General features: G+C 45.1%; 1 protein-coding gene across 1 annotated transcript in view; it reads right to left on the bottom strand.

Annotated features, from left to right (window-relative positions):
• Positions 1 to 15,738, bottom strand: part of IGF2R (insulin like growth factor 2 receptor) — a 1,674,612-nt gene that overhangs the window by 931,894 nt on the left and 726,980 nt on the right. Inside the window, exons 22-23 of the mRNA XM_085611652.1 lie at positions 9,213 to 9,387; positions 5,172 to 5,342 (exon numbers count right to left, since the gene is read on the bottom strand). Of these exons, the coding sequence (XP_085467778.1) occupies positions 5,172 to 5,342; positions 9,213 to 9,387 (346 nt within the window). The remainder of the gene's footprint in view (positions 1 to 5,171; positions 5,343 to 9,212; positions 9,388 to 15,738) is intronic.

The raw sequence follows: 15,738 nt of genomic DNA, 5'->3' as shown, positions 1-15,738 counted from the left end.
TTCCCCTGGGTGTCTAGTTTTCAAAAATGTATAGGTTTGCTAGGTTTTCCTAGGTGCCGGCAGAGCTATGGTTCAAAAACTACAGCTAGGCACTTTGCCAAAAAAGGGTCATTTTTCACTTCGAAATTGAGGAGTCCACGTTGCATTTTGCGCCATTTCCTGTCGCAGGCACTAGGCCGACCCCCACAAGTGAGGTACCATTTTTATCGGAAGACTTAGGGTAATTCAGATTTGTAAAGCAACTGTTATTACCTATTGACTTTCGATGCATTTCTGCCTTCCAAATGAAAGACATTGTGTAAAATAGAAGTCATTTTGAAAAATGACCGCTAATTCTCATGCTAGTATGAGTATTCCCAATTTCGAAAATGTGCAAATATCTACTGTTTCTAAACTCTATAATTTGTTCCCATTTCAGAAATACATAGGTGTCTTTCATACCGATTTTTCCATGTATACATTTTCCCACAATAATTGCTATATACCCGGTACATAATAAAAAGCCATTGCAAATCGCTGCTCAGTTTTTGACCCTGGGTTCGTCGGGTTCTTTTTTTTTTTTAAACGTTTTTATTTTCATTTACAAGGACAATATAACAAAAAGCTGGTTACATTGGGTAGTGTGTTACCGTATTACTTTCATTGCGGGTCATATACACAGGTAATGCAGTGCCAAGAGTTATCGTATTTTACATATTTAGATGTAGCAAAACGTCTGGAGCACCGATCCCGGCCATTGTTATGCCCCCTTACTAGACCCAGTGGGTTAGTTGCTCAAGTCTGGATCAGAGTCTGATGCCGGAGGAGCACAGATATTACCCCGAAATGAATTCCACCTACCCCACACCCGTTCCCACTTTTTGGGACACCCTCTGTGTAGAAAAACTGCTTTTTCGGCCACCATTGAGCTATCCATATCTTGACACCATCTTCTCTGCTGGGGGGTTCGTCGGGTTCTAGTTGAACTTACAAGTCCTATGTATCCGCACAACCAGTAAGGTCCAGCGGATGTAACAGTATATTGCTTTCAAAGAGCTGTCATAATTAGAAGAAGTCACAGGTGAAAACGTTGACACAAAAGGCTGTTTTTTTCAAACTAATTTTCAATTTTTCCTATATTTAACTGTTAGTTTCTATAAAGAAACCTTGATGGATCTACACAAATGACCCCTTGCTGAATTCAGAATTTTGTCTACTTTTCTAAAATGTATAGCTTTCCAGGATCCATTATTGCTTTCATACCCATTTCTACCATTAACTGGAGGGAGGTTGAAAGCACAAAAAATAGCAAAAATAGGCTATGTCCCAGAAAAATTCCAACACTTTAAAAAATGTTGGTTTTCTGACAAAAGTCTATCATTCCCTAAAAGCTGGGAAAATTGTGATTTCAGCCCCACAAACCCTTTTTTGATACCATTTGCAGGAAAAAACCCAGACGCTTTCATTTGCAGCCCTTTTTTCCAATTTTTCCCCAGAACCCCAAAATGTAGCTGTATTTTGGATAATTTCTGGGACCCCTCCAGGGGAATCCACAAACCCTGGGTACCTTTAGAATCCCCATGATGTTGGAAGAAAAGGACGCAAATTTGGCTTGGATACCTTATGTGGTCAAAAAGTTACAGGGGCCTAAGCGCGCACTACCCTAAATAGCCAAAAAAAAAAAGGCTTGGCACAGGGGGGGGGGGGGGGGGGGGGGGGGAAAGGCCTAGCAGCGAAGGGGTTAAAGTGAGGTTGTAGTCAGATGTTGAAATAAAGCAAAAATGTACGCTTAAGAACCACACAAATAGTTGAAATTCACCAGTTATAGTTTAGTGAGCTATCTATAACTTTCTCCCCCGCCATGCACTGCTTATGACCTCAAATATTAGGGCACTTTTGCAACAACCTCCCAGATACTTTTCCGAGAGTCAGGAAGAGATGGCAAGATCATGTGGGAATGATTAGTGATGAGGATTGGCAGGAGGCCCTGATGCCCCCTTGAGAGGCAGCTATAACACTAAAATTTAGGTTGATCCTATATGACGGGACAGACCCTAGAAAAAATAGGTTCCAGAGTTGACGATCTCTGCTTAAGGGGATGTGGCCAACAGGCCACATTTTACCACACTCTGGAACTGCCCAAAGATACGTGTCCTGTGGGAGGAGGCATCGGAACAAATGCACAAGGCCCTACATAAGGAAATTGACTTAACGCCACACCTGGGATTATTGAATATTTGGGAGGCAACTGACCTTACGGAAGTGGAAAAACAGTTCACGACGCTAGGCTACACACTGGTCAAACATAAGTCTATGTAGCAAGGGGGTGTCCCAAAAAATTGGACCAGAAATGGTCAAAGTGGAATAAATTTCGAGGTGATCCTGTGGTGTCTCCAATGGTTGAATTGGAAATGCGTAAACGTACAGAAAGTGCAGATTGTATGGAACGTATCAATTTTGTTTACTAAATGTCCAGCTCTGGAATCTGTATATGTTAAACAGTACTGTCCTTATTATGTTATTAATCGATAAAAACATTTAATAAAAAAATAATTTAAAAAAATATTACGGCGCTCATGGCATGTTCAGTGACATTACTGATGACATCTCATATGACCAACCCTTGCACCCAAGCCCATTGTGGGCAGGCAGCCCCTGCTGCCATGCACAGCAAGGGCTTTGGCTACAGGGTCTGGTCTTTGGCCATGGGCATGGTTTGAGTGTGGGGGGGGGGTTGGCTGCAGGGTATGGACTTCAACCGTGTGCAGCGGGATTTGCCCAACCCACCTTTTATTTTTCATTTTTTGGGGGGGTACTGAAATCTCAAAGTGAGAGAAAATGAAGTGAGCGAACATGTGTTAAGTCTTTGCACAAGTTTATGTGTTATGCAAGTGTGCCTGAATGTGAAAGGGTGTTTAGTGTTTATGGCTGAGTGTGTGGCACAGAACGAGCACAGGAGAGGCTGAGTGTGAGAGTGTACGCGATTCAGTGTGTTAACATGGGTGAGAGTGTGTTAGTGTAAATTTGTAAGATTACTTCTGACAGGATTCATGCAAAAGTCATTGTGTACGAGTCCATCTGTAGTTTATTTTGTGTGCGCGGTCTAATTTGTGCCTGTATTTGTGTGTGTGCCGTTGTATATGAATATGTGTGGTTGAAGAAGCTCTCTCTAACAGACTGATATCATATTCATGACATGGAAGAGACAAGTGTTGCCTTGGTGGCATGAGCACTCTAAAACATGGAATATCATTGCTTTTCACTGTGCCTCAGGTGGGATTAAATGTACATGCGCCTGCAAGCTAGTGGGTGGAGAAGTATTCATTGGAAATATGCCACTCTTTGCAATGCACTAGTGTCAAAGTTTCTAACAAATAAACACCCTTGTAAACATCCGATTCAATGACGCGCTTGGATCATATTTCCGCAGCTTGCCATGTGAAGAAATGTGTCAAGAGATTGGCCACCTAGGGTTCTCTCGTCAGTTCCGAGTGGGCAGCTAGTGTCAGTACGGGTTAAGAGACAGAGCAATTGGAAAACTAAGGCAACCAGTCAGCAGCACTGATGGAGATCATTTTTAGAGTGGAGTCACTTACATTGGTTTTCTTGCTTGGATCTGATGATCAGCGAGTGCTCCACTCTGCCGTGAAAAAAGCTTGGGGACCGCTACTTCAGTTCAGTGCTAGTAGTAGAGGTAAAACCAGACTCCTTTGCATTTATGTTAGCTCATTAAGACGGTGCCATTTGTAGTGGCAGACTGTTACCTGCCTGGATGATCTGCTCCAGTCTCACAACCGTTTCGCCATTCCCTCTACAGGTGCTAGGCCTTCTTTCCTCCAAGCTTCTCTCATACACAAGAACAGGCACAGCGCAGTTAGGAATCTAGCAACCTACACACAGTCATAGGCAGACATGTCTGAAAGGGCTTTCACACCCCTCACAAAGTACCAGTGAACACAATATCTGTAGCATTTTACGCACCCTGTTTACTAGCAGTCTTGCACTTCTAACACCTATCAGAATACCAGTCACATATCAACAGTGCTTACACCCCGAGAATAGAAGTGTGACACTACTGATCACACTCGCATCCCTCACAGACTAGCAGTCTCCCATTTCCCTTACAGACTAGTAGTCACATCAACTAGTAGCACTGATCCCTCACAGACCAGCACTCAACCACTACAGCCAGCGCTGTCACAGACTAAGTCACACGTTACCAGAAGCATTCTCACACCCATCACAAAAAAAAAAAAGGCAACTGGTCTAGTTGATAACAAAAACAGCATCTTCATTTATGGGTGAGTTTGTAGGAGTGGTTTTGTGGAAAGGTGAGTGTGTTAAAACGAGAATTAGTAGAACACTGGATGAATAGATGCATGAGTGCAAAGATGAGAAACTGGAAGCAAGGACGGTAACAGACTGAGGCCACGAATGGGTGACTGGATAGATGGAAATATTAGGCACTACCAGTTACAAGCTAGACTTTTGGCTTTGCCGGTGCTTGTTAGGTTTCAGACTGTAATCCTAATGTCCCTTTCATTTCAATTGATTTTTTTACCTGCAGAACAGGTCTTACTCTAGAAAAAAGCATTGGCAAAGCCAACAGGAGTGGTCACGGCAAGCCTTTAATGTTTTGTTTATTTTTATTGCAATTCTGTGTTTTAGGGATTAAAACTGTTGATATCTTAAGGTGTCTGGCACTACTTACCCCAAAGGGGATAATGAAATAACTTATCGGTCCAAGAAGCAGTACAGATACTAACTATATTGGTCTTTTAGCAGTGACCGTGGACACAGACCAACACTTAATTAGTGTAAATTACAGCCCACTAAAAGTTTTCCCTTGGTACAATCCAGAAAACGCATTGCATAATGTATCAACAGCTGTGAACTTTCAAGTGTGTGGTAGGAATGGGAGCCATGTCAACAAGTGAGCGCGGCCATATACTTTTTTGGACATTTTTCGCCACCTTGAAGCAAATTGTTTTGGGTAAAAACAAAACAAAAATAGAAAACTGAATCACTGATGGTTTGTTTCTTCATTTGCTGAGGTCACCCGTCAAACCTTGAATTAGTGATACCGCCTGTCAGTCAGGAAACGGAGTGATCGCAAACTCTGCTGGGCGCCAAGGGCAGACAGCGTGTGCGGCCTGCATACTCTCCCGTGAGGTGTTCTTCCCACAACTTACCGGTAACCTGGCAGTCCACGGGAGCAGGGCGGCAGGCCAAGGCAGTCTCAAATTGGAAAAAAGTGTCATACACGTTTGACACGGTGTTGATGTCCTCGCGGATAAAGGTCATGTTGCCGGGGTACAAATCATCGTTGCACATTAACCGCACAATAAATTTATCAAATGCCCCTGGAAAAAAAAGAAATGGCCATCATTACTTATACGTGCATGTTATTACTTGCATTTTAGTTGCTGTAAAGAAAAACCCGTACCAATTGTCCTGTCGCACCTTAACGTTGTAACGCTTTAGTCCTGACAGGGGTATCGAAACATCAGTGCTAGAGAATACTATATGACGAATCACTGCAAATGAACTTATCTGCCACAGAGTCTAGGGACGCGTTAAGCAAGCACAGGTAAAGCCAATGGCATCTGGATTTTATACAATGGAAGACAGAGAAGCACAGAGAGGTGATGGAGGACAGGGCAACCGTGTGTAAAATGAACTTGATAATGGCAATGAAACAAAAGGCGTGGGAGCGCAGGAGGGAAGTCAGTGGAGAGACAGATGGGCAAAACCAAAATCATGCTCGTTTGGTTCAACTGAACGGGCATGGAGGGCTTAATAAGTTAAAAGTGGGCCAAGCATTTTGATGAGGAGGTTTTTGAGCATATTACAACTGACAGACGATTGGCAAACCTTACTTGTGCAATAAAATTGCCGGTCTCTGGTTCAATCTAAATGATTTACGATAAATCTTGAAATTACGAGATAATGACAATTGTTGGAACTGTGGCCAGGAACCAGGTACACATCAACATATGTTCTTTGGGTGCAAACTGTTAGACTCCTAGTGAGTATCGATACAGAAGCATCTGTCAGTAAACTTTAAGACACCCATAACCCTATCCTTCTCTATGGTAACATTGGGTCCCTGGTCTTCATCATCTCCACTGTCCATAGATGCCAATGATATGGCGCTGCTGGATTTACTCACAAACCATTGCAGTTAAAGTCATACTTACAGAGTGGAAATCTTTACATCTATCTTATCACACATGGTGGGCTAAGGTATCATATCTCTGAGGTGCTCATGCGCTACGACTTAAAAATAAATCTGCACCACCAATCTCTAGCACAGTATGGCTATCCCTGGACAGATACATTGAACTAAGTTCTCAGGGTCTTGTAGCTCAAACTATTACTGGGTCTTTTCCTTAAGAATTGACATTATGTTCATGAAGCAGATATCCCCCCTCCCCTCCCCCTTTTAACCTCCTCCTCCTTCCCTTTTCTCTTGTTTGGCGTTTCTTGGTATACGGGCGATACAAATAATGCCATGCTCCTTGGTACTGAACCTACCCTATGAATCGGGTCACCCAAGTTTCAATACCTTTTGTGCCTATACATTGCATACCTCTTTAGTTATAATGCAGGCATGTTTACAATATAGCCCTTCTGGACCTGGATTGTTCTAATATAGTCAACCGTAACAACCTGTGTGTGTAAATCATTGACGTGTCATATGTAACCTGTACTTCATTCCCTTTGTTTGATTCGCAACACCCTCGGATTGTTTTATTAATTTGAGAAAAAAAGGTGTACAATTTGAACACATGCTGAGGCTACCAAAAAAAAAAGCCAGGGAGTGGGTAACTAGGGCATCAATAGGCAGGTTCAGCAACACAACAAGATGTTAGAAATGAACCAGAACATTTTTGGAGCTCTGAAACAGTAACTTAGGCAACTTAGGCAACCTGGAATTGATAGGTAATACCCCAGGTAGTAGGCCAAAACAGAATGGTGATAACTGGAGATTAGTATCATGCAATATAGTAGGGAGTTGCCTTTTTAAAAACATTTATCGCTTTTCGCAATGTACATTTTTATCATCGTAACAGCATTGTGATCAGTTCAAGGATATCAAACCTTATTACTGTATCTGTGCATTTAAATTAGTCTTGTTGTATATGTTTCAAGCTGAGTTATATTATAGACCATAATTGTTCAGTAAGGGCTTGATTAGGACTGGCCCAGTAAACCGAAATCCCTTAGCAAGATTACAATTTTAAGTGGTGTGATGTTTATCACACTTAGTAACTACCGGGAGCCATATTACGAAAACGGCACACTTTCCTTGTTTGCACCATGGCACACCTTTCAAAAGGTGCAGCCTGCACGAACAAAGGAAGGGTGCCGTATTAGAATGAATGCCCTGCCCTCAGGGCAGCCACGAACTTGTGCTGCCCTGGGTGCAGCGTATTCAAGTGAAATACGGAGCGGCTTTGAAGCAGCCGCTCTATGTTTTACTGTGCAAGCGGCCACCCGCCTGCACGTTTTATTTGGAGTGAAAGTTTTTTAAAACGCGAACTCGATCCGGAGGTAACAGAGCGCTTTATATGAGAACCAGTTACATTACACAAGGACACATTCATTTTGTTACACACAGGGTGATTAACTGATTTGCCCAGAATCACAGGATGTTGAGCGCACATGCCGAGACTAAGAGGGGAGAGGGATCCGCTTGCAGGTGGGTGCAGTGAATGACTGCACACACCTGCAAGGGGATGTCTGAGGGGTCCATGGTACCCCCCTTGGCTCCCTCCAGAGGACTGCCATCAGGGTGCGCCCTGATAGTGACACTTTTTTGTGGCGCAGTGTAAGTGTGTCTCCTGACAGTTTTTTTACCTCTGCGCTCACGTCTATAATACGGCAGGGGTGCAGAAGTAAAGAGATTCCCTCATTGGCATGGGGCCATGCCCCCATGCAAATGAGGGATCACCCTCTTGAGATAGCACTGGCACACATGTAGTGCCAGTGTGATCAGGATTACAGAAAGGGTCACCCAAGTGGCTCCTTCTGTAATACGAAAGTGCCCCGGGGCGCACAAAGTGGGCACAAACGCCCAGTGCACTGCCGGGGCACTTCTGATAAATTCCCCACCGCTTATTAAATTTCGGCAGGTAAAACATCCAATAATTCAAAGAGTGAAAAAGACCCTGAAAATGCTGGTACATGTAGATTTTGGTGTGGTAAGCACCAAAAATCAATATGTTATGCCCATTTTCACAGCAAAACTCTGAATACAAGAACATTATTGTAGTTGGGACACTTCATGTAAAGTATCCAAGCACTATGAATGACATTTATAAAAAATTAAGCTGGTGAAGAAAGGCGGCCTACTGCATAAAGCAGAAGAGGTGTCTGCCAGTTAAGCACTTTGTTTTTTTTATATAAATGATCGAGACAGGAAAAACGTTTCCATGAATGAACGTGAAGGGATGCCTTAGATATGGTGCCTTTTACAATTTTAATCTCCTCAGCATTAGATCTACTAAGAGAGTTTTCGCACTGGAGAACAAGTAGCGGCTCCACCATGAGAAAAACTTGGAAAGGCAGGCCGCAAATATTTGGCAAGGGTGTGGCTACACCTCCCACATAATTGGGGCCTTTGTGAAGTGCAAACCTCATGACAAAACTAGGATAAGAAAAGTATTTATTCCAAGGAACATGGTAGAAAAGCTCTTGACGTGAAGTGGTGAAGGTAAAATAATAGAAGGCAGGGAGCCAGGTTCTAACTGGTCAGTGAAATAAAAGAAAAACACAAGATCATTTAGTAAACCCAACGCTAGTGTCCTAGAATTAAGTCACAGCACAGGAAGCGAGGTGATACTATAGCCTTAGAGCCCAACATAGCGGCCACTACCGTCCATTAAAGGCCCAAGCCGAAGGTGAGGGCCTTTAACAAAGGAGTGGGCCTTTAATGGCCGGTAAAGCCCGCTGCGGAGGGCACGAAGGCTATTAGAACATTCCACCCCTAGAGGGCAGAATGTTCTAATTTGTAAAAACAAAGGCCTCTTGAAGCCCAAAGGGGTTTTAATCCCCTCGTGCTCAGAGAGACCTTTGTTCACAGCAACAGCTGTGACATGTAAAAAAAACGTTGGAATCTTGCTCTCCAGGCTTCTACCGACCAGTAGAAGCCTGGAGCACTCCATGGTCTTCAATGGAAAGCTCAACATTCCAATGTTATAATACAACAGTAAGTGCTTCAAACATACCCAATTGCTGTACGTAATTCCCTCGGTAAGTGATGGTAATAAAGCCTTCAGATGACAACTCTAGGGTGTGTTGCAACCCAACTGGTCTCACAGGTTTGTTGTTTTCAAGTTCACAACCAGCAGCTGGCTTGCCATTTACAGACCCACATGCCTGGACTGCTCCACAAATGTTCAGCTAAGGAAACAAAAGCATGAAAAGAAAATTATTTACCTCCCTCCGCTTACTGACTCCTAAGAGATTCTCATACTGGCATCATGAAATGCATAAAAAGGTATCAAAAAAATAGACGTAATACACTATCAGTCCACCATAATGAAAATAGGTAAGCATGATTGGAAATCAATTGCAAGTGAAATTAGAAGCGTGACATCAATAATTACAAACTGCTCAGCAATAATGAAGTCACTGACGTCAATCAACGCACCTACATCCTACAATCGACAAAGTTCAACCTTGGGCATTAGGATAAAAGGGGTCTTGAGGACCTGAGTAGGGAGTGAAAGGTTACTCAGGCCAATTCAGGGGCCAGGTACTTTGCAGATCAATAAAAATGTTTTTAAGGTAATAAATAAGGGGTAATTATGGTCACTTTTTTTTTTTTTTACTTAGCATAGGTTTTCCCAAAGTAAAATTTGGTTGGGAAAAAATCGTTAACTGCTTAACAAAAGGTCATTTAATTTTAAATGGAAGATGGAGTTTTATCGATTCAAGGTCTTTTTTTGGTTTGGTGAATTTTCAGCCAGCTGTTCTTAAGATACAAGCCAAAAGTACATACCATGCATGCATGAGTACTGTATATTCCATTGTTGGTCCTGAAATGGACAGGTTACTTCCGGTAATGCCTTATCTGGTAGGGACATGTTCTAGCTGCAGATTCCTTACCTCTGAACTTCCAGGTGCCAGGCTGGATCCAAAACATTTTTGATAGCAGTACCCCTGCACGCCGGCAGATGGCGTCGGTCAACTCTGCGCAACGTAGTCATGTTTTTCGTCGCCGTGACGTCCGCGTTGTCAATATAACCGCCAGAAGTACAGTGCCATGAAGTGACTGACCATGGTGTGTTAAAAAAGAGGCTAGGGCCCTGAAGGGGAACAGCCCCGACACTAAAAACAATTCCGCAGTGTGGGGAGGATGGGTGGGTGGGTGGGCAAGGCATCTGCTGCTAGACTATGTCTCTACCAGATAAGGTTTACCCGAAGGTAAGTAACTTATCCATCTGATAGAGACATCTAGCCACAGATTCCTTACCTTTGAACAGAATCCCAAGCAATACCGCCCCAGAGGTGGGACTGCAGAAAAGCTTTAGACCAGAAAGTCCTGCAAGACAGAGCGGCCAAACAGGTCCTTCCTGCAAACCTGAGAATCAAGGCAATAGTGTCTGGCAAACATGCGCAGAGACGCCCACGTGGCAGCTTGGCAGATATCAGCAACTGGAACATCATGCTGAATAACTGTGGTGGCGACCTTCGCCATGGTGGAATGGGCCGCAAGGCCTTAAGGAGACGGTTTCTTTGGTAAGAGCAAAACACAGATGTCCCTAAAAAGAGAAGGCCTAAGGGATTGTCCCAAGCCAAGTGTCTAATATTCATCGATACTTCTCTCAAAAATAAAATACCCTCTGATCTGTAAGCAATAACTAGTATATGCACTAATAAAAGTCTATTAACAAAACTTATTCATAAAAGTCAGATTTCTTTATTATTAATAAACATCAAACATTGAATCATATTAGAATATCCTTCCCTCCCATATTGGGTTACAATCTTAAATGAATTTCATTAATAGCAATTTAAAATTTGATCAATATGAGCAAAAGTCATAACAATATAAAATTTAATCAATACAAGTAAAAGTCGACGCAGCGTTTCGGTGATTTCACCTTCTTCAGGACTAAAAACGATTTAAAGCGATTTCATCAAATCTCATATATTTGAGAAATTAAGGATGGATATTTTCATGGGCTATCCAGATAGAATCACCCTTCTAAAAAGAGGTATTTTCCTGCTGATAAATGAATCTTCTTAGTGGTAAAACTCAGTTAATTGTGTCCACAAGAGCCACCGTAAATGTGTCCATATGTCGAGACAAGTGCCTTTAAAACTTTGGCGACTGTTTTCTCATATTAATCAGGTGCATATAAATCCTTTCTTCAATTATTTCCATATGATAAGGAAATTATATCAGACAGATCTTTTTCACTTTCTTCTAGTCAGTCTTCTTAATAGATCAGATCGGCCTCCCTGCTCTTGTGGACCCTTCGATATCGGCATTAAGAAGACTGACTAGAAGAAAGTGAAAAAGTGGAAAATTGAAAATAATCACTACTTCAGATCTGTCTGATATAATTTCCTTATCATATCAGCTGTCAACTGTCACCACTCAATCTCCACACAAGGAGGCGGAGAGTTGACCGGTTCGGGTGGAGAACCCTCCCCTGCTGCTGCGACAGAAGATCGTCCTGAAGTGACAGCCTGATTGGAGGATCGATGCTCTTTGCCAGAAGCTTCGGCTACCAGACTCTCCATGCCCAGTCCAGAGCCACAAGAACGACTTGTGCTCGGTTGCTCCTGATCTTCTTGAGCACTCTGGCAGGAGTGGTATGGGCGGAAAGTCGTACAGGAGGCCTGAGTTCCAATTCGACAAAAAGCGTTGCAGAGCGAGAGTCACCATGGAAACTCCAACGAGCAAAACTGCTGACATTGCGCGTTCTCTTTGGAGGTGAACAGATCTAACCAAGGCTCTTGCCTCCGCTGAAAGAGTCCTTGTACCACCTATGGATTGAGACGCCACTCATGTTCCGCAAAGCACTGAGTTTGTCCGCTCTGACATTCAGAGAACCTACCAGATGTCATATCACCAGGGAAATGCCCTGTTCCAGTCAAGTCCAGAGATGCAGGACCTCTTGACAGAGGGTCCACAACCCCACACTGTCCTGTTTGTTGCAGTATCACATGGTGGTAGTGTTGTCCATTAATACCTGAACCAGCCTTCCCTTGATAAACGGTAAAAAGGCTTTCAGTGCCACTCGGATCGCCCTAAAGTCCAACAGGTTGATATGGAGCTTGGCTTCCGCCAGAGACCAGAGTCCTCTGACCTCCACCACCCCCAGATGGCCGTCCCATCCCAGAAAGGATAGATACGCCACTACTGTGAGATCTGGGTGGGGAATGGAGAGGGTTCTGCCTCTGACCCAATAGCGGTTTGTTAGCCACCACTGCAGGTCTTTCGCAGTGCCCTTCGATACCTGAACCAAGTAGGTGAGATTTCCCAGATGTTGTGCACTTTGGAACTTCAGTTCCCACTCCAGAGCCCGCATGTGCCACCTTGCAGGGACCACAAGCAGGATGCAGGAGGTTATGAGGCTCAACAGACTTAGAGTCATTCTCACTGAAATCCAGGATAGTGGCTGAAACTTTGGTATCATTGCCTGAATATCCTGGACTCACCGCCTAGGAGGATAAGCCCAAAACTGCACTGTATCCAGAATTGCCATGATGAAAGGGAGCGTCAGAGAGTCAGGTGGGATTTCGGCACGTTGATAGTGAACCCAAGCAAGTGTAGGAGTTTTGCCGTAGTCTGGAGGTGGGAGAGGACTGCTTGGGACGAGTCCGCCTTCAGCAACCAGTCGTTGAGGTAGGGGAAGACTGGAACCCCTGATCTCCACAGATAAGCTGCGACCAATGCCATCACCTTCGTGCACACCCAAGTGGCACTGATGAGGCCAAAGGGGAGCACAGCAAACAGAGTGCTCGTGGTCCACCATAAACCACAGGTAGCAACAATGGGCAGGCAGAACAGGAACATGGAAATAGGCATCCTGCAAGTCCAACCCTACCATCCAGTCTCCTGGGTCCAGTGCAGACAGTACCCGAGCAAGGGTGAGCATCTTGAAATTCTTCTTGAGGAAGTAGTTGAGGACTTTGAAGTCGAGGATAGGACAAAGGCCTCCGCCCATCTTTGGAACCAGAAAATAGCGTGAATTACAACCATAGCCTATTTCTGGCCCAGGAGCTCTCTCTATAGCTCTCTTGGCCAAGAAACTCTGGACTTTCTTGTGGAGTAGGATAAGATGCTCCTCCGTTAGCAAGGATGGAGGGGTTGTCTCGAAGGGAGGGCGTAGCCCCGTATGACTATTTGCAGCACCCACCTTTCAGCAATCAAAGGGCATGTCCATAAGATTAGCCTCAACATCCCCTGAAAATCCAGACATCCTCAGCCAGGCATGGCGCTGTAGGGCCACTGTCGAGAAACTCGGTCTATGTAGCAAGACTATCGTGTTCAAGCCACAGCGAATGGCTAACTTTGCTGCATCTCTCCCTTATGAAATTGCTTGGTTGAGCAGAACCCGGTCCTCCTCCAAGACTCTGGGCAGCACCAGTGCAACCGTATCCCGTCCAGTATGGAAATAATTGCCCAAAAGGCATGCAGTGTTCACCAACCGCAATGCTAGACTGGCAGAGCAGAACATTTTCTTCCCAAAGCTTTCTAGTCTTTTGGATTCCCTGTCCGGGGGTGCAGAAGGGAATGGCAATTGGAAGCTTGGACCACCAAGGTTTGTGGGCTGGGGTGGGCAGTGAGGAAAGCTGGGTTGCCTGGTGCAGGGCGATGGCGGCAGGCAATCGTTCTGTTCACAGGAGTTGCCTGGGTTGCCTGAGCTGACCTTGGACCAGGCGCCCAGAAGAACATCCATCAAGGTCTCATTAAATGGTAGCAAGCGTTCCGAAGTGGAAACACCAGGCTGCAGTACCTCTGTCAAGACATTAGTCTTGACTACCACCATAGGAAGCTGCAGGTCCAAGACCTCTGCAGCCCTACGCACCACCATTGCAAATGATGCCCCTTCCTCCGTAGCCAGGTTAGGGGTAAGATAGCATGCCAGAATCTGGGGATGTTTCCAGGCCACTGGCATCACCCAGTTCCTCATACCAGTCCATATCTTGAGGTTTTGGGGTTTCCAAGGGACCGTGCTCCCCCTCCGAATCTATTCATAACCCTTCAGAATGGGGCAGATTGAATGGCATGGAGCCATACAGCACGGTCAGCGCCGGTATCTACGTCAGGGGATGCCCAACCGGCTCAGTGTCGTCAGGAATGACGATTGGGGAGGTGCCACCAGTGGGCGCTAGCGATGGCGAGGACATTGGCACAGGGGAAATTTGCTGAGGGACGACCTGCACTAGTTCGGACCCAGGAATGGGTCCAGTAGGAGGCTGTGGCCGGAGCCTAAAGTGCAGAACCAATGGGGGCTCTTTCATCTGAGCCTGCAGGGCCTGAGGGAGCGCCAGCAGTGTAAGGCCGCCCAAATATGGCGCACATGTCGTCATAAAATTGCTTGAGTTGGGCGTGGTTCATTCCCGGCCCTGGAATAGGAGGAAAACGTGGAGCCAACCCAGGCACCCGCTCCGCGGAGCAAGGCCTTGAACGCAAAGGTTCCTCCATCTCCTTGCAAGATGGACAGGGAAAAGTTGAAGCATCTTACCGGACCGCGACTACTTCGAGGAACAGGACTTAGATCCTCCGTAGGGGTGCTCTGACCTTCCTCTCGACCGAGATAGACGGGGCAACCTCTGAGACGCCGGGCAACTATCAGCTTTAGGGAATGCTCCCTCAAAACCTTCAGCGCCATGGCACAGAAATCGGAGCATGACTTTGTGTCATGATCGTGCTCCAGGGACCAGAGACACACTAACTGGAGGTTCGTGACAGACATTGCACAGTGACAGGCGCCACACAGTTTGAACCCAGAGGTGTTCGACAGATCTGCACTGGCTGGCCCAGAAAGATAAGAACAGACAACAGTACACCGGAGTGGTGGTTATATTGATGACGCAGGCATCTCAACGACGACAAACATGATGCCAAAGACGTCACACGGAGTCGACCGATGCAATCTACCTGCATGCAGGTGTACTGTTATCAAAAATCTTCTGGATCCAGCCCGACATCTAGAAGTTCAAAGGTAAGGAATCTGTGGCTGGATGTCTCCATCAGATATCCTAATAACAAAAAGCATCTACTAAAAACGACCATTACCCAGTATATAATCAATCCCTCTGCCTCCTTTTGCAAGAGAATATAGAGCAGGAGAGGGGGATAACAGCGCAGTGGAGAAGATGAAGCATGCGCATGCAGCTCTCGCCCTGAACGTGACGGGGAGAGATGAAAATTTAAAAAAATGCCTTCAGTGGCCTGGTTAGCACTAGGGGCACTCGCACTCCCTTTACAATGGGAAGATGGGTTTAACTTCTTATGTTCTAAACCTAGTTTAGTGGCCAGGTAGGCATTCAGGGTCCCCTTAATCCCCTGACTTTCTCTATGGGCATCTGGACAGCTCATCAGTGCCCTGGTGCTATTGTGCTCATCAGTGCCTTCCCGTCACATTGTTAAAGTGCTGGATTAGAGAGGGTTTTTTTAACTTCCCCTTCCTTGAGCTAACTCTACTAACCCCTCTTGCAGTGACTAAGCGTGAGGGCTGTACTTTTGAGCTCACCTGCTTTGCTGCAGTGAAGGTGGCATTATCTCAC

This window comes from Triturus cristatus, chromosome 6 (genome assembly GCF_964204655.1).
Source record: "Triturus cristatus chromosome 6, aTriCri1.1, whole genome shotgun sequence".
In the NCBI taxonomy this organism is placed as follows: Eukaryota; Metazoa; Chordata; class Amphibia; order Caudata; family Salamandridae; genus Triturus; species Triturus cristatus.
Note: the sequence above shows the minus strand (reverse complement) of the source record. Positions and strands in the feature narration are given on the sequence as shown.